This window comes from Strongylocentrotus purpuratus, unplaced genomic scaffold (genome assembly GCF_000002235.5).
Source record: "Strongylocentrotus purpuratus isolate Spur 01 unplaced genomic scaffold, Spur_5.0 spur5_scaffold_19, whole genome shotgun sequence".
Classification (NCBI taxonomy): Eukaryota; Metazoa; Echinodermata; class Echinoidea; order Camarodonta; family Strongylocentrotidae; genus Strongylocentrotus; species Strongylocentrotus purpuratus.
The window spans coordinates 29656006-29676336 of NW_022145604.1; the positions used below are offsets into that span (position 1 = coordinate 29656006).

Sequence of the window (20331 nt, forward strand, 5' to 3'; positions counted from 1 at the left end):
ATCAGCATGTCATGACTGTGTACTAAGAGTCTGCTTAAATCTACACAATTAAGAATAAAAATTTGATTAAGGATGTTCAGAATTGTAAATTTGCTGACAGGGATGGAAACTTGTCGTTATATAACCAGATGGTACCTTAACCTTTCCAGGGACAGAAAAGAATTGGTGTGACAAACATGAACATAAGTTTTAGAGACCCATTCCGCTCTCCTTTTCCCGTGATATCTTTTCCCGTGTTATTGTCCATTCTATCTTCTAGCTCTAAAAACTTGATGCTTCAATAATGTGTCACCATGGATAAAAGATCCGTATGTTTGCGCGTAACCAGTTCGAGGGGTCAGTGACACAAAGACGTAACTCCATTTTGGCCCTTTTTGAGAAAAAATGGTTTATGTGTCACTGAGCACTTTGAGTTAAGTCTATGTTTCTCTAGTCATATACTTCAATGGGGTGTTGGGTGGAGTTAAGTCTTTGTGTTTTCCGGAAAGCCCACATTTTTCTGAACATTTTGATATAAAATACGCATTTTGGCAAAATATAGAGTTATGTCTTTGTGTCACGGAACTCTCGATTTGCTAAACAGAGCACATAGCGGAGATGAACGACGACGGTGTCATGTGGTGTATGGAATCTTGTTTTGGTGTATCGTCATCCTCCTCGACGTCTCGCTGTCATCCAGCTAGACAGGTCAAGGTCGCATTCACAAGGCTCTGCAGGGGGTCAACATTTTTGGCATATGGTACATATACAATGTTTAGACAAAGTGTGAAATGAACAGAGCTAGTGTGCGTTCTTTTTTGCAGATGTTCAGGGGGGGGGGGGCGTTTCACAAAGCCTTTTTTCAATGACAAATAACAACAATCAGTGACAAATCTGCTGATAACCGATCAGAAGCAAGGATTTCAGTAGCTTATAACACAAATTGTCATTTTTCACTGATGACAAGTTTTGTGAAACGCCCCCAGGAATGACTTTAATACTACATATCGAAGAATGAAACGTAGAAGAAAAAGTGATACACAACGTGTGTTCATAAATAGTATATTCCCTAACAGTACTATAGTGTATTTTTAGTGAGAAAGCCATGCCTATTGAATGAATTTCTTCTCTAAAAACATAACTGCTTAATTTATGGTATTAGGACACAGACGTTTTCATTATAATTTTATAGATCGGAATAACTTTGATTTAGCTTTAAACTAAAAGCGAAGGGTCAAAGTCATAAAAGTGGGATCTGGTTCCCTCTAATTCACAAATTAAGCACACCTTGTTTATTCAAAAGATGTTATCATACATTTCAGACTTTTGTTTTCTGTGTTACCCTTTAAGCGGAGGGGACATCCAAAAAGCGGCCCTTTTGAGAAAGAAATAGTACTTTGTAAATAATGTCTTGAAAAAAACATAAACTACCATGAGTTTGATGTCATATGAAAGAGAATCAAATCATGTACTTTGTGCTAAAAAATCAATGGATTGGGATTAACTAGCATTATGATTTTAAATAAAATACATGATTTAAACAAAACTTTGATTCTCCGCTTATTACCTTTGATACATTAATGAGCGTAGAATTTGTCATGTCAATAACCCCACGTAGTGTAACACATTCATGTTGAACACACTTTAGAAAGGTATTTTAGAGTTTGTGTTTCTTGTTATTTGAGCAATCTACTCAGCTAGCATCCAATTACCTCACAACAAAATGTTTGTAGAGTACATACATTCTCCACATGATAATGATATTCATGTGGATAGGACATGAAGTAGTAATGGAGCTGATCAGCATGAATGCATGTGTGCTGGTTATTCATGTGATTCGATATGATGAGCTGACAATCCGTAATGCAATACACTGTCAGATTCAAAGTTATACAAAGTATATAGAGATTAGTTGTCAGAGGTATTAGGTGAGAATTAACAGAGAGGTTGCGGGAGAAAAAGTATTTATCAAGGGAGTTCGCAGCCTGCATAAATCATTGTTTATTCTAACAAATGAAATTATATATAGAAACGTAATCATAGCTGGATTTCGATAACATTTGTTAAAATTGATTCTATACTTGTATTACCTGGCATATACATATATATTAATTCTCTGCATATACATATCATTCATTGTAATTCTACTTTTGTAAATGCTGCTTCCTTTTCCTTATCTGTAAAACAATGTCTTAATTCATCCATCTGGATATGTTTCATTAAATCATGAACCTTGAATCGTGAAGGAAGAACTCTTAATGTAAGAAATGATCGAGATTACTAGCGACGAATGTACACCATTTACAGCATACGCAGAGGAGAAAGAGCGGGGTAGGGAGCGGAGAAGAGGGAGGGGGAGAACTAAGGGATAAAGTGAGGTGCTGTGAGTGGGGAGAGGGGGAGCGAGAGCGAGAGTGGGTGAGAAAGAAAGAGGTAAACAAACCCGCAGGGACAGCGAGTAAATAGAGGAGAGAGAGCCGGTGATAAGAGACATAGACAGAGGAGAGGGGCAGAGAGAGACACAACGGTAGAGACAACGGTCTGTCTCTGTCATTACAGAGACAGACAGAGATACAAGACAGAGAGACAGACAGAAATACAAGACAGAGAGACAGACAGAGGGAAAGAGAGAGAAAGAGGCAGATAGAATGACAGAGACAGAGAGGGACAGAGAGAGGGTGACAGAGAAAGAAAGACGGAGACAGAGACAGGGCCAGAAACACAGAGAGAGGGAAAGACAGAGAGTGATTTGATTAATACTTCTTCCACATCTACCGTAGATAAGGTCATTGCACGAATGGTGAACCAAGATCTGGGGGGTGTTTCACAATGATCATAAGTCGAACTTAACTCTTTGAAGTTGGACTTCAAATTTATGAAGAGCCATTTGTGTCCTTTAAACAATGTATATTCAAAATAGAAAATTCAAGTATTTTAGACTTTTCATAAATTCCATATGAAGAACATAAAATCTTCTTAAAAATATAAAATATGAATGATTTTAATCAATATTTGTTATGCCTCTCAAAATTACTTTTACAAAATATTTTCAAAGATGCTAACAGCTTTCCATAATTGTCAAGTCCAACTTAGAGATAAGTTCAACTTAGGATCTTTGTGAAACACCCCCCCCCCCTTCGTACTTGTCTTTGCTCCCCTCCAAGCTGAGCTTCATTTTTCTACTTTATCAATTTGAGCTGGTTAATACTGTCCTCACGTTCACTCGGATATAAGGCATATAAATTTAAGAAAATGTTGGTGCGGGGTGTCCTCGGGAGCTACTTGTTCATTTGACGAATTCTTTGAAATGGATTCTGCAATGTCTATTGAGCAGATAAAATCACTACGATCAAAACCGTTCCAGGACAAAATACTATGAACATATTACAATTTTCCAAAATAATTGATATAGAAATTACACCTGCATTTATATCAGTGATGAGATTCACGGAAAGTTATGCTTGTATAGTACATGTTGTGTCGTCATTTCGCGGTATCCCAATCCTCATCAATGCAATATGCTGCGGAGGCGATACGTGGATCATAGCGTCTCTTGACGATTGTCCAGTGCAGATGGGAGTCCATCTTTTCGAGGAATCGTTTGAACGAGGCCCCAAAACAGTCATGGATACTGTGTATTGGATTTTCGCTCTCCCATAAGGGAACAATAATAAAGTAGTGTGCCTGTGCATTTCACGGAAATACAGTATCTTATATTATTTGTTTGGAAGAGACGTGCTTGAGAAACAAATTAGACATTGATTTTACGACAACCTGATACACTATCGATCCCCAGACCTAAAGTCCAGACATTATGAGTGATTTGTATGAGCCTCGGGTTTGTTTTTAAAATAAAAAAACTGTATGAACATCTTATCGAGGAATCGTTTGAACGAGGCCCAAAACAGTCATGAATACTGTCTATTAGATTTCCGTTCTCCCATAAGGAAACAATAATATAATGGTGTGTCTGTGCATTTCACGGAAATACAATGTGATCTTATATTGTTTGTTTGAATGAGACGTGCTTTAGACTCAAATTAGACATCGACTTTATGAAAACCTGATACATTATCCCAAGATCTAATGTCCAGATATTGTGAGTGCTTAAAGATAAAGGTGAGTTGTGGTAATGCGATTGCATCGTAAAAGAAAAGGTGTGGAATGGATCAGAAAGAGTTGATCATGTAGCATGTAAGTATTGGTGTGCACTGCAAGGTTCTGGGATCATCAAAATGATAAGAAATTTGGCCCAGTCTTGGTAAAGTAACAAGCACTGTACACAGAAAGATATATATGAGACTACACAATGGTGACGGGGCTAGTACTACCTTGATTTCCTTATCTTTCTATGCTCATTACTCAGCCAGTACACATTTTCTTTCAAAATTGTTTGGCACATGTCATTTATTTGTAATCTTGAAAATTCAGTGTAAGTTTTGTTTGATTCTGTGAGAACTAATTTTCCTTTTTTTTACCAGAATTCAAGTTTATCTTTAAGTACAGTATGAACTTCAGGTTTGTTCTTAAAATATAAACTGTATGAACATGTATGATGTATTTCAAGTTTTTAATGACACAAGACCATAGTTTCAATTGATATCATTGATTAAAATCACGCAGTGCCTTGATCACCCCCGGTCCTCCATCTTTTCCTCTTAACAAATCCATTCTTTGTCAGATGCTTTCTCCTATGATTAAAATCTACATTAAAAAGAAATATATGTTTCATTAGTGCTAAATTCAGTAAGCTTATTCCCGTTACAAACTCGAGCGATCTTATGGGCATAACGAGGGTCATGACGCAGAGGTGAAGAACCGCTGAGGCAGAATAAGAAAACTCACGAAATGCCATTAAACTTTAATAACCAATCAACTTAATGAACGTGTAAAATGTTATCCACGACAAGCACGAGTAACTCCGAATGGTTCTCATATTCAGGAGAAAGTTGCCACTTCTCAATTTTTCAACATCGTTCTCCTATGGATGTGTTCCAGTGTTAAGGCGGCATTTTTGTAGATCAGAGATATTAGCCCATGCTCTCTTCCGTCTCTTATCTATAGCGGGTAAATTAATATAATGCCCGGGAGGCGTTTAGCCAATCAGCGTGCAGGATAATTGGTGCGCGTAATGTTGAGTGAGACAGACAACCATTGACATTTCACTTTCTATACATCATATAAATCACTTTTTTAACTGAGCGTTAAAGGTGGTCAGTGGGTTGATAGTGGCGCAAAGTTAAAGTATTATATTATCCGACGAAACCAACACTAAACAATTATTATCCTCATCGACTGCTGGTAGCCAGAGCGGTCCTAACTCGTGTTAAAGGATAAGAATTGACACCCTTCTGTCTCTCAAAATAAATACACAGTGTATTACTGAGTGTACACTATTGCCATTACCGCTACATCATGGTGATTATCTATTCATTCATTCACTGATTCTTTCACTTTCTACAGTCAAACCTGTCATGGTAGTCATCTCTGTATGAATGCCACTTGTCTACAGTAGCCATGCATGTTGTTCCCCTCAAGAAAGAAATGTGTCTGGTAGAACCTGTCTAACAATGCCACCTGTCTACAGTGGCCACATTTTCTGTTTCCCTCGGATGGCCTTAAAAGACAGGTTTGATTGTACTAACAAGGGGAAAATAATTCAACGGCAAATGTTAATTTATGCGCGTGAGCAGAATGAGAAGATGAAGATAAAAGAGATTTATTTAAACAAAAAACATCACAGTCAATAGTCACAGTGAAACGTGGTTTGTTTGTATAATAATGTTGATGTGTTTTGTGGTTGTCAGGAGCAATCATCATGTTGTGATAATGGTTTACTAATTACCTTGTAACGGACTTGAGATGAACTTTCTCCTTGCCTAGGATCCCAGACTTCCTTCAGTCCAGTTTAGAAAGACTTCATGTCAATTTTGTCTGCGGAGCGCTGCAGGATATTATGGCGTATTTGAAGGTTTGTATTCCCCATGTTCACAGTTCTTCGCCCTGGTCATGCTCGTAGCAAAAACAACTAATCACACCTTTTTTTCTTCTCTTTTCTTTCATCTCCACAGATCGTTCTAACCGTTACCCAATGTGGCATCCGTGTAAGCGAGCTGATAGCTGTCTATGCCTTGATGAGTACCACATTAAACGGGCTTTTCAACCCTCTAATCTACTGTGTTCTAAGCCGACAGTACCGGGACGGCTACACCAGATGCGTCCGTTTCGTTATGGCATCATGCGGCCTTCAACGGTGCTTTAAAGGTGAATTATACATGTGCACAGGAAATTAAAATCATATTTAATGAGGGTGGGGGAGGGGAGGGGGTTACAGGCAAGTTATGTATTCAAGGAAATGGTTACACACTTGCTATTCCTGTGGTTGCATGTGTTTTGAGTCGGGATGGTGCGCAAGCAATGTAAAACGACTTCTCTGTTCAGATTTTTTTTTTTTTTTAAATATTAAAAAACATGACACAAATACTTGTAGAATAGGCGGAAGAAAAGCGTCTTTCCCCTCCCCCATGCAAAACTGAATGCCCCCTGCTAACTAGTGAAAGTATGCATAGTACAACTGATTCGCAAGCCCAAGTATTATCATCATGATATGAACATGTTCATTGCTTACAAATTTTGCAAGTCGGATAGTGGTAGTGCATTATAGTTGAACCCAACCAATTCTTTCTACGCCTATAGATGGCGCATGACACAGCACGGGATCAGAGCCATTGATTATATTAGGAGAGTTTGGCCAACTCGGTTCATTCGAGTTGGGCACACGAATACTGCTTTGTTAGGCAAGCATGATACAAGAGAATATAGGCCATGATGTGACCAATTGAAACTAACTTGGCCAAACTATGTGTATAGAGGGCGCATGACCGAGCACAAAATAAACCGCATCTACTTCAGCTTCTCTTTCTCGCAGATTTAGACAATTTGATGGGCAAGGCTATCGGTACTATTGACTTTGTGTTTATTTTTCAAGTTCAAGTTCAAGTTCAAGTTTATTCAAACCAAATCAAACATAAACAATGATATAAGATATAACAGCAAGGAACACAAGAATGATAGGTTTGGGACCCCAGTGAAGCACAGCTTGTGAACGGGGCCCCTTTACATAGTAGACTATACAGTAGGTATATAATGGCAGATAATGGCAAGGAGTAACATATTTACAACGAGTATAACTCATGTTTATGTAACAATGTAACAACTATAGTAACAACATAACAAATTATGCAGATGAGTATACCCCCACCCCCCCAATTACAACACATACACAAACACACACACACACACGCACACACACACATAACATACACTTCATACATGGCTACCTTATCTTGTTTTATAATACATTCATGTATCTGATAGCAATCTGTCGAAAAGGTGTTTTGTACAAGATATTTTAAACCGAGACAATGTAGTAATACTAATTATATTAAGGGGTAACTTATTCCACTTTTTAACACAGACAGTTCTAAATGATTTTAAGGCAGTATGGGTCCTGGCGTATGACTGATGGACAAGGCTACTCTGACGAGTATGATAATGATGGATGGAAGAGTTTTCCACAAACACATTTAGTAAAAAATGTATACTGGAGTGATTGACATTTAAACATAAATATTAAGCAATTAAGAGATACCAATTCATCAAAAGGCAAAATATGCAGTTGCAAAAACAAAGGAGTACTAGGTGTTCTATATTCTGAATTTGTTATATACCTAACAACTTTCTTTTGAAGTACTTGCAACTTATGTACATGGGTCCTAAATGTGTGACCCCAAGCAATATTACAATACATCAAATGAGGCATAATAATAGCATTATATAAAGTAACTAAGGTGTATTGGGGGAGGAAATAACGAAGTTTGGATATTACTCCGGTACTGCGAGACACTTTAGTACATACTTTATCAAGATGTTCTTTCCATGATAAATATTCATCAACCGTAACACCAAGAAATAGCACATGTTGACTGCGATTGATCTGTTGACCACCAACAACTAAGGGGTGAATATTTTCAGGGATTTTCCTCCCTCTAGACCTAAATATTACACATTGAGTTTTACCAGTATTCAATAACAGTTTGTTACAACAAAACCATGTAAAGAGTCTACAGATTTCAGTATTAGCTGACTGCATAAGAGAGTGTACATTCTTGTGAGAATATAACAAACATGTATCGTCAGCAAAAAGAGAATATGTAAATAATTGAGACGAATTAATAATATCATTAATGTAAATCAAAAACAGCAATGGGCCAAGAACAGATCCCTGAGGTACACCATACTTCACATTGCTAGATTGAGACTTGGCACCATTAACGACAACAAATTGTAATCTATTTTCCAAATAACTTTTAAACCAATTTAATGCTATACCTCGAACACCATAATGATTGAGCTTTCTTAAGAGTATATCATGATCAATTGTGTCAAATGCTTTTGACAAGTCTAAAAATATTCCAAGGCAATAATTCCCGCTGTCAATTGCACATATTATTGTATTTACCAAATTTAAAACACCCATAGTAGTGGAGCAATTTTTACGGAAGCCAAATTGCTGGGGGATCAAAACATCATTAAGAAGCAAAAACTCATTTAATCTTTTGTAGACTAATTTCTCAAGAATCTTTGAAAATATTGGTAACAAGGCAATTGGTCTATAATTCTCAATGCATTTACGATCATTCTTTTTATAAACTGGAACTACCTTTGCTATTTTTAACTTATCAGGAACGAACCCTTGAGACATTGACTTATTGAATATATCACAAAGCGGACCTGCAATAACATGCATACAATCTTTTATAACTCTAGGAGAAATATCATCTGAGCCAGATGACTTAGATGGTTTCAAATCTAAGACAAAATTAACAATCTCATGCACAGTTGTTGGTCTAAAAAATAGAGAGGATGGGTTATCCCGAGGCAACAAATAATCTTCAAATAATGTCTGCACAGGTGGAATTTCTCTACTTATCCTTGCAGGCAAATTAATAAAATACTTATTAAAATATTCAGCTTTATCTAGATTTGAATTTAAATGAATTTCCCCGTGGTACATTTCATCTGGTATTGGATCCTTTTTACCCCTCCCAAGTAAATCATTTATATGAAACCAAGTCTTCCGTATATCCCTCTGTGTACTTTTAAATACATCACCATAATAACTTTTCTTGTTATTACGGACTAAATTAGTCAAGGTGTTTTTATAGTATATATATATATATATATATAGTCTAATGTATTTACAATAAAGCTTATTTTTATGATTTATAGATTTCAGAAGACCTTGGGTGATCCAAGGTTTTTTACATTTCTTTTTCCTACTCAACCGAACAAGAGGAAAATGAAATTCATACAAGTTACCAAAAATTCTTTAAAAATAATTATAACTATCATCTACATCAATAAGACTATAAAGAAGAGACCAATCAATAGTAAGAATATCTTGCTTAAATCTCTGAACTCTTTCATTTGTAATCACACGTCTAAAAACTGTAACATTTACCTTTTCATTTGAAAGAGACTTCCCTTTATTAATACTAAAAATGGGCATATGATCAGACAAATCCGAACAAAGAATTCCACAAGCAAAATCATCTTGAATACAATTTGTAAAAATATTATCTATCAATGTTGAAGTAGTAGAAGTAATACGAGTCGGTTTAGTAATCAAAGCAAATAAACCAAAAGATGTTAAAAAATCAACAAAGTCTTTTACTCTGCCATCAGAATCACAATTTAATAAATTAATATTAAAATCACCCATAAGATAGACATCTTTCTTTTCCCGGCCAATAACCTGCATATGATAATCAAAAGAATGAATGAAAGAAGCAATATCATTATCAGGTGCTCTATATACACAACCAACAATGGATTTCACATTATCAATGGCTATTTCTACAAAAATAGACTCAAAACCAGCATGCTCGCCCGATAAATCAGTACGCAACTTATAATCAATACCATCCCTGACGTACAATAATACCCCACCACCTCGTTTATTAGATCTACAAACTTGTAAAAGCGAATATCCAGGAATGTCAAACATACACGTATTTGTTGTTTGCTTGAACCAGGTTTCTGAAATTCCAATCACAGAAAAATTATGTTTTAAACATGACAAGAAAACTAAAAAGTCTTCATAATTCTTAAAAAGACTTCTCGCATTTATATGCATAATGGATATTTTACTTAAGTTATTACATTGAAAATCACTACAGTCCATATACTTGCAGTCACTGACTACATGATCAAGGTAATCTTGAATATTGTCATCCATGATAAAAAATTTGGCTTTGATGGGAAACCACCAAGTATAACAAGGTAATAGGACTCAAGTTCATGAGGACATAAGTAAACAACAAACAAGTGAACAGATCAAATTGTAGAGGAGGAGCCTTCACACATACACTCACAAACACCCATATCAACACACACACAACACTAAATACAAAGTAAAAGATCAATGGATATATATACATGTGTAATATGTAAGAAAGAAAAATCTTACAAGCAAGAAAAATGTTCAGAAAAAGAGTTGGTGCAAAACCTCTGGGATTGATAGAGAGTTACTAGGTATTTAAAAACGTTTCAACTCATTACAAGGTTGAAACTTGTCGAACGGAAGAGAAGGCCCTTTTCATAGAAATTCCCTCCTCACGATCGAGTTCTTAGTACAACTTACCGAAAAGTTATGATCCAAATTATTATTCGTCTGTAATATCTCTCCCACACACTCTCTCTCCTTCTCTCTCTCTCTCTCTCTCTTCCTCTCTCTCTCTCTCTTCCTCTCTCTCTCTCTCTCTTCCTCTCTCTCTCTCTCTCTTCCTCTTTCTCTCTCTTCCTCTCTCTCCCTCTCTCTCCCTCTCTCTCCCTCTCTATCTTTCTGCCTTTCTCTCTCCCTTTTTTTCACTCCATCTCTCCCTCTCTCTATCTCTCCTTCTCTCTCTCTTTCTTTCTCTCTCTCTCTCTCTCCCTCTCTCTCTCTCTCTTTCTCTTTGTCTCACTCTTTCTCTTTTTCTCTCTCCAGGTTACTCCCGCTGGCGGGAGGGTACGAGGCTACCCATATCCTTGGGTGAAACACACGTGGAGCTGAGAGGGAACACCAATAGTAACATCGGCCAAGAGGTCGCCATGAAGGTCACTGTCCTTTGACCCTGGCTGATATAAAGGCGACTTGGTTGTCTCAACCAACATGAGACCAAGGTCTGGATAACCCAATCACATCGATGAGACGACACCAGACCGACACCAGATCGAACAACATATAACATTACCCCCTCAAAGCTGAGTAAAATGCAGTCAGTTTGGAATCGGTATGGAGTTGGTTTGGCAATAAGACCAGAGTATTACTGTTGTTTAACCAAGGATCCCGGATTTAACACAAATATGTTCAAACTCCTGACGCCTCGATAGATCAGAACGCATCGTCGGTCCGTGGCGACGCGTGAGGTCGTCTGCATGACATAGAGTGGATGCAATTTAAATAACTAGGCTTGAGACATCAATCTTCGATATAATTTTATACCACACGATGGATAATTCTCTTTCAGAGAAAACTACGTTTTGAACACAAACTATGTTAGAGTTATAAAAGGCATCACAAACACGTCTATTCGTCAGCAAGTCAATGATCACCTAGGGAATACATGAAAACCTTCAACCTATACTTGAAATATACTTGACAGTCGACATTTTTATAACCCGGTTTACCCGACAACCATGATAAATGACGACTGACAACTTAACAACTGACAAACAAACAACAACTGATGACCAACACTGACAACTGACAGCCTGGTACCTGGAAACCTGAACAATATTTAAACAAGTAACAATCTGAGAAGCAACCATTTGACAACCAACCACAAGGAACATTCAACAGACAACCAGAAAAATTTACAACCACACGACCTGACTACCTTAAAAGTAAAAGGTTACAACCTGACTACCAGACTACTAACAACCTTCTGACTACCTGACAAGCGGTAATTTGAAAACTAATAATCATGTGACAAGATGACGATCGCTACCTGATACTCGATAAACTGACAACTGACTACCTGGCAAGTATCAACAATTCCATGACAAATAGCGACCTGAAAACTTTTCAGGTCACTTGTGAGTGACATGTGGCAAAAGAAAGACTGACAACAGACAACCAACAACCTGACAATTGACAACCTGATAAATGAACGACCTGGCAATTGACAATACAACAGCCCCCAACCGACACCATAATAATCTGACATCCAACAACTTGATAACCAATGCCATGATACCTTACAACCTGATAACTGACAACAAGACAACTGACCACCTGGCAATTGATGACATAACTTAATAACCTTATAACCGAAACCCAATGATCTGACATCCAACAAATTGATAACCAATACCATGATACCTTACAATCTGACAACCGACAGCAAGACAGCTGACGACCTGGTAATTTATAATCTGACAGTCGGCAACCTGACAACCAACAATCTGAAGACTGACATGAGAATTGTTGATCTTCACTGGCTTGATATTAGTGTAAATTAATTTTTCATTTGTCATCATGAACTATCTGACAGGAACCATTTGACAGGGACCACCGTACAGGAACCACCTGATTACAACCAGTCAGCAGCCCGAACGTAGCTACCAACAACTCAATAACCAACAACCGAGTCAATGATAGCTTATAACCTGAAAGGCTGAAAACTGAGAACTGAAAACTGATAATCTGACAACTGACAACCCGACATCTAACATCGACAACGGACAAGCTAATGAAGGACGTCTGAATATCCAACATTCAACAACCTGAAAACTAATAATATGAAAATAAAACGACCACATGACCACTAGAATTCTGACAACTGATAGTTTTCACAACTTAGTTACATTACGTTGCTTCTGAAAACTAATTCTCTGACAACCGATAACCTGATAACTTTCAACCTGATATGGACAACCTGATAAAAGACGACTAACAAACTGAGAAGTAAAAGCCTGCAGCCTGACAATTTTACGATCTAGTAACGACGAGCAGCAACCTTCTACCGTGTCTACTTGGAAACCAATAACCTGACAAGCGATGACAGACAATCACTAACCTGACAACCGACGACAAATAACTTTAAAACTGACAACCTGGCATCTTCACAAATGATATGTTAACATTCGATAATCAATAACCGGGAACGTATAGCTTACTACCTGACAAGCACAATCTGACAACTGTGAATAGACAACCAGGTAACGGATAACGTACTACCCGAAAACCAACAACCTGATGACAAACAGAAAACCTGAAAAGGGACAACCAATAATTTTCACAATCGATAACCCAAACTGACAACGAACCGAACAACCTGCTACCTGAAAATCTACTCTCTGACAACTGACAACTGACAAACTTACAACTGTCAACCTGACATGGTTGGTCATCCTGATAACCGACAACCTGATATTGAGAACTGATTACCTAGCATCTACACAACGGACAACGTCTAAATCAATAAAAGATAACCAAAAAATAACTACCTGAAATGTGACAAATTTGTTAGTTTTTACCTTACTGCTAATAAAGAAAGCATGTGTATGCTTGTAAGTAAGCAACCAAGGGGCCGACGGTAGTGAGGATTAATGCCTTACTTAAGGACACTAGCGAGTCGACTTGGTTTCGAACCCAGGACCTCCCGGTTACGACACCACTGCTCTACCGTCGAGCCATCGCGCATCCCTTTAACACTTAGAATGACAACCTGCCGTCGTGAAAACTGACAATTTTACAATAATACCTGACTACCACTAATTTGACAACCGACAATGTGACAACCAACGACCTGATATCACACAACCTGACACCCGAAAACGGAAAGATTGACGACCTGCGACATGACAATCTACACAACTTATAACAGTCAACCTGACATTCGTTACAAGAATGACTGATCTTGACTGACTGAATGTTAATACATTCAGGTGATTCATCATGAAATATGACGGTTTATTATTCTGTAATAATGAGATATGACGGTTTAATCTGTAAAGGCAATGAATTAATATTTCAGTCCACAATGATATAATGACAAGCTTTTAAAGTATTTCAAAAGCAACTTTTTTCTCTAAAGTGTAAGACTTCATTTCCATTTCAGAAAAAATTTCAAAAATATGTTCGACTGTAATCCTGCTGATCAAGAGACCGACTTCGGGCCAAGAATGACGGCCAATGAGACCGACAATAACGACCTCACGGGAGCAAGACCGACAACCCACGAGAAGGACATTTACAAGACCGACATGACACGGATCTTCAGGCATCTTCTCTGATGTCAGCTAATAAGAAGACCATTTGGCACATTATTCTTAATTTTGCTAATGAATAACTGCAAAAAAAGACATAAAAAAGTAAGAATGTAAGCCTATACGAGGAAATTTGATACATGACTATATTCCATTTTGAACACAATATCAAGGACAAAGATATTGGTAACAGAAGATTGATATGATTTTTAACATGACTGCTTGATGTTTCTAAAAGATAAACTGCGTGGCGAAAAAGGTTAGAGCATTGCAATGGTGCGCGTTACAGAGGATGTTTTAAGTGTTATTATGATGTGGACCAAATATTGTGAGCGAGATTATCTGACTGTTTATTATTTGCAATGAAAATGGGAACGTCAGTAATAAAGTAACGTGATATCTAAATATCATGTATTTTTCTTCATTAGTTTCATGGCGTTATTTGGCGTGGTGATGTTGCATGTGATTTTTTAAAACAACAACAAATATATCCACTAATCGAATTTTTCGTTAATTCCTTTACTAAGAAATACACAATGGTTGTATGATTACATTTAAACTGATTTAGTCATTGTATTGGTCGATTGAATGAGTGATTAGTGAATTTATTTATTTATTTTCAGATTGACTGATTGATTGACTGATTATGTATTAACTGGCTGATTGGTTGATTGAAGTATTGGTAGGTTGATTGTGTTTCTAAGGGATTGAGTGCTGTTGATGGATTGATTGGTCGATGAAACCATTGCCCTTATGTAATTGGACGTGGATCAATAATATTGAATGAATAATAATGAATAAATTAATGGATGAATAAATGAATGAATGAATGAATAAAATGTCGATTCTTATGGATAGATGGATGAATACAGGATCAGATTGACAATTAATTTCAACTGTTATTTTACATGTGATTGTATAGGGCTGCAATGATTTATAGCGACACAGCTTTGATTATAGTCTTTTACTCTAAAACTAAAACTAAATTTTAAATGGCCGATGACATATTCAAAATGGTAGATTTACACTTTTAACATGCTGGATTGATATCATGGTTGAATTCAGCAAAGTGAGATTATAGTGGAAATGTCACTCCTCGGTCCTTTTCGTTGATCTTACAAAGCGACTGTGCTTGTTCTTCATTAATACTGTAAAAATGAAATAAATCAATTAATAGCAAAGTGAGAGCGTGAACTTAGACATTTGAGAGGAAAGTTCAGACAAAAGTAGGCCTAAATAAAAACACCACCTGTTGCTCGCTTAGTGAATGAAACTGGCGTCTCTTTTGTTTGGATCGATCGATATCAGCGACAGATGAAAACAAAAATTATATTATTGTACGTTCAGAGCGGTCTATTAATGGTATATCTACTTACCATTTCCTGCTGCCTGTTCTTTGATTAAGCATTTTATTGTGTTTATCTCGGTCTAACTCTCGCTACATATGAAATTCGTTTCTATTAATTTTTAAAAGGTGACGTCTGTCTTTAAAAATACGATCGATGTAATATTTTACACGTGTGAAACAAAAAATACTGACGGTTTATTTCATTGCCGATTCCATTCATTTGAATGTGATTCGCCCGACTTGCTTTGATGGAGTTTTGCTGTCGATGTTTGTTTGTGCTTTAAACAGGATGATATAAGAACGTGTACCTCATCATAACGATTGTATTTCCTATCGTCGGTCGTTAGAGTGAATATGATTTCATTCGAATTGCTCTGATCGACAAAGACTCATCACGATTTCTCAGAAATGCATGACTATATGGATTGACTACTGTTTGATCCTTACTTTGATTTAGTCTATGAAGGAGTTCCAATACCATGCAAACCCCAATCCATTTTGAAATTGCGTAGGTTGAACAAGACAAAGAAAATGCCTGACTTTCACTTGATATTTCTGTTGGAATTTCGACTATTCACGATAGGAAGCTTTAATTTATTCACTCCAGTGATCTGAAGCATTTATCTTTTCTCTACGCGATATTATGAATGTTGACTCCATCTATCATAACACCGGGAGATGGCAGACCCGTAAGGAGGGGTATTCATGAATATCATGACTTTACTATCAAGGACCATACTACTAGTTATATTTAGCTTCTATTTCATCACGACCTCACCCACCATGGTACGAGCATGCTGTAGATCATGTACCCCTTGCTCTCGGCTCGATAGCTGCCCGTCGTGTCGTCCTGCCGACCATACCTTACCTGGACTTACAACAGAACAGAGGGATCGTAGTGCCAGTTCATCGGTCCAGCATATTATCAATAGGTATATCATACTATATCAATTTTTCGTTATTACTATATTGTTTTCTTCTAATGGAAGCCTGCAATTCAAATTATATTTATTTTTCTTAAAGCCCCCTCTGCACTAGTTTGGCATGGAGGGATGAGTCCTCCCTGCAAGGTCACTGGCAGGTGGTTATCTCATCAAATCAGCTCTCAACATAAGAAAAAGGGCATCATGGGGGATCAACGGGTACCGCTTAGGCATTGTTGGCTGTATGGAGGGCGCAAGTAGCTATAAGTGCAGACGGGCTTTAAATGAAACATGACATCATCTTCATGCATATCATTAATACTCGGGGGCCAGAACATTATTGAAAACTCCAACTTACATCAAGGGCAATATTTAAAATAAATAGCATATTTATATTTTATGAGTTTGGTAAATTTGTCCAACATGTTTAAAGTCTATACTGATTTAATGTTGCATTCAAACGCATTAATATTGGTTCATCATCTTTATTTCACTTATAATTTGAGGTACATTAAAAACGTACATTTTAAAGGTGAAATAAGAGAGGAAAGGAAAGGAAAGCCGTACAAATATCTAGCACTTGGTCTAATTATCTGCTTAGTTCGGCTTCAGACCGCTCTGTGAAACCCGGCAACGAATTTATGTTTTAGAAGAATACAGACCCAAGAGGTAAAAATTTTCCTCCCCCCCCCCCCCCTTTTTTTCTTTCTTTCCTAGAATTAAAAGTAATCCTCAGCTCCTGACGCAAATGAAGCACCAAAAACAGCTATTTCATTTAACCACCGAACAGACGCGAGTATTCGCCGACCGTTTCCGGAACTTGTTTCGCAAGCATCGTGATCTTTCAAATATTTCAGGTAGCGCGATGTCAGCTGCCTTTCTCAATCTGACGACCAATGCCGAATACTGCCGAGGACGAATCATGTACTCGGCTCCACTACTCGGCCTTGATCGTAATTCCGATGTCATTCAGATATTTCAGGTAAGTAAAGTTAAGTTGAAGTCAAGTCAAGTTCAAGTTCAAATTGATTGATCATGCACAAATTCATGGATATACAAATCTTTTTCCGGCTGTTTTTTTCAATCAATTCAATTTATTTATAACGTGCAATAATGCACAAAATTAATGATGCAAAGTTAAGATTACACGGAATATTTCCGTGTGACTACATGTACATGAAATATAATCAGGATAATGAAAGAGGGGTAAATTCAACTGATAAAATGAAAATTACACACCTAATGCACACCGCAAGCAACACACACCACCACAATCTACAAGAGCAACCATTTATAATAATAACAGATAGTATATTTTAATCTTAAACTTCAAAAGTGGCCCGATTATTGCAAAATTTAAATTATTCTAAATCTTACGAAATAAAGGTAATACAAAGTTTTGGGAAATTTTGAAAATTGGGTGGATAGTGATTCTTTACAATATTGATATATTGGATGCCCCTGTGGATGCATTAAAGTACTAGAAAACTTGGCCCCTAAAACACTTCTGTTTTCGAGTAAAACTCAATACAAACATTTACCGGTGCTCCCGGTAAATTTTCATAAATTTTAAATAGCGCCTACGGCCGTACATTGATAGCTGCGACCATGAAATTCTCAGAATATGTAGTTGTGATATATAATTTCCTTACGGGAATAGCTAATTGGTCGATTTTAGTCAAGACACATTGTATTACAGCTTAATTAATATCTTGACCTTGAGAGGGAGCTATATAACATAAAGAGTTTATTATTTACAGTTTCATAACTGTAGACTCGATTTCAAGCGCGAAAACGATATTGTAGGATCGCATATGCTTCAAATAATCATTTGAACCAAATTCATGACCCGATACCAAAAATTTGTATTACCTACTGTCCTACTTGTAGCTATTTGCTCCCTCTATATAGAAAACTTCCCCAATCGGTGCCTGTTTATCCCCCATGATCCTCTATTTCTTATGTTATATGAGAGCTGAGTTGATGACATAGCCACCTGTCACTGACCTCGCTGTGTGGTCTAATCCCTCATAGCCACACTAGTGTTGATAAGCTTTAAGAAGAGGATTAAAAATAACACATCCAATCCATGACATGTAGAGATTAAGGACATATAACTTCTGGATCGGTTGAATTGATTTCCCCAAATTCTGTTCTCATAATAATATATCCATTCAATATTGTTTAAATATTGCCTTCAGAGGTTTAGATGGCAATACTTCAACCTTAATTCGCAAAAAAGCAGAAATAATTGTATGCATTCGCGATATCTTTCCAGGCCGGATCGATATGATAATTTGCCAAATATATCAATTAGTAGGCGGTTTCCCGGCAAAATTTGTATCATCACGTATTAGTTGAAACATATTCTTTCACATGATTTGTACTGAGAACTTCAATTTTATTTTTTGAGAGGGGGCGTTTCCAAAACTGGTCTATACCTTTAAACACCCTTAATAGTAAATTATAACAGACATAAGTTATGTGGTTATTATTTATTAATATGTGTTCTTCTTGTATTACAATCATCAAAACCAAAGCTATATAATTCTATTTCTTTTTATATTTTCAAATCTTATTTCAGTTTACTGCAATAGACCGCATGCAGTGGATTATGGGAGAATATTGCGATGAAAGTGTTTCGGGGTCGCCAGCGTGTGAGAACACGTTATATCCCGAGTTCACACCTGTGATAGGAATCAATGTCGATCGACAATCCATCGGAATCTGGTGGATATGGACACACCGATGCCTAAGCGAATACACTTGAAATCAAAAGAATGTGTTTTTTATCGTTATCTTCGAAATCTTCTTCAGATCAAATACTTGGGTCACTCGAAGAAGTATTGAGCAATCATGGTTGACTAAAGACGTACCCTACGAGATCGACGAGCAAGAGCTGAGAGACAAGTCTGAAAGGGATTGATTGATTGATTGATTGATTGATTTTGGCTGACATAAAACCATATAAATAATATGAACACACATGATAACATGGTCCCGATAATTTCGAAAGGATCGCCCCGCTCAGCTATACGTCATTACTGGACAGCTGGTCCAATGAGAGGTCCTAGTGGCCTGGATATGCTCATAATGAGCGAAGAAAACAATATCGAGTGGTAGTGAGACCCTGAGTGAGACAAATATTTTGGCATTGACATTAAACAGTATCTGAAGGCGTGGGGGTCGCTCGAGCCCCCTGAGCTCCCCCTCCCTCTACGAGCACGGAAGAGAAGATTCTACGACGGAGAACCAACCTTCTGAAATCTTCTGAAATTGAAATCAGCAGGGCGGTATTCCGCATGTCGCTAGTATGGCAGGTGGTACATGCCGCTAAAGCGTGTTTCTAAAGTTCTCAAATGACTTAACTGATGATCCGATCGACTTTTATTTTGTTTGATATATTAGAGTTATCATTGATTGTCTACAAAGTGTATATGTGTATAGTAAAGGGATATTACAAACACACCGTAGACTGGGTTAGATCTTGTTTTTAAATCGTCATCAAAGACTGACGAAATCGGTATATAGCGCCTCTTTATCCTCTAACAAAGCGCGACGGTAATAATATATCGTTAAGCCAAGAAAAGTATCCTATCAGAATTATACTCTTTGAAATAATCGCTTTATAATATCCTCAACGATGTCAACACTAACGGTACCTTGGTCAATTGTCCATTCAATTTAAGTCGCAAAGTTTCATTCTTTGATTCATGACAGTTCTTATTAACCTTATTATCAAGATCATAGAAGTAAACCCAATAA

General features: G+C 37.1%; 1 protein-coding gene across 1 annotated transcript; it reads left to right on the top strand.

Annotated features, from left to right (window-relative positions):
* Positions 1-17290: 17290 nt before the first annotated feature.
* LOC105447214 lies at positions 17291-19500 on the top strand. The gene is made up of 2 exons (XM_030989972.1): positions 17291-17548; positions 19151-19500. Exons 1-2 carry the CDS (start codon positions 17315-17317, stop codon positions 19334-19336), a joined length of 420 nt encoding a protein of 139 aa, XP_030845832.1. The 5' UTR covers positions 17291-17314; the 3' UTR covers positions 19337-19500.
* Positions 19501-20331: the final 831 nt, after the last annotated feature.

Coding starts and splice junctions, on each gene's coding strand:
- LOC105447214 (XM_030989972.1), top strand. CDS start 17,315: ATGAAGCACCAAAAACAGCTATTTCATTTAACCACCGAACAGACGCGA. Junction 17,549..19,150: donor ATGTCATTCAGATATTTCAG/GTAAGTAAAGTT, acceptor ATCTTATTTCAG/TTTACTGCAATAGACCGCAT.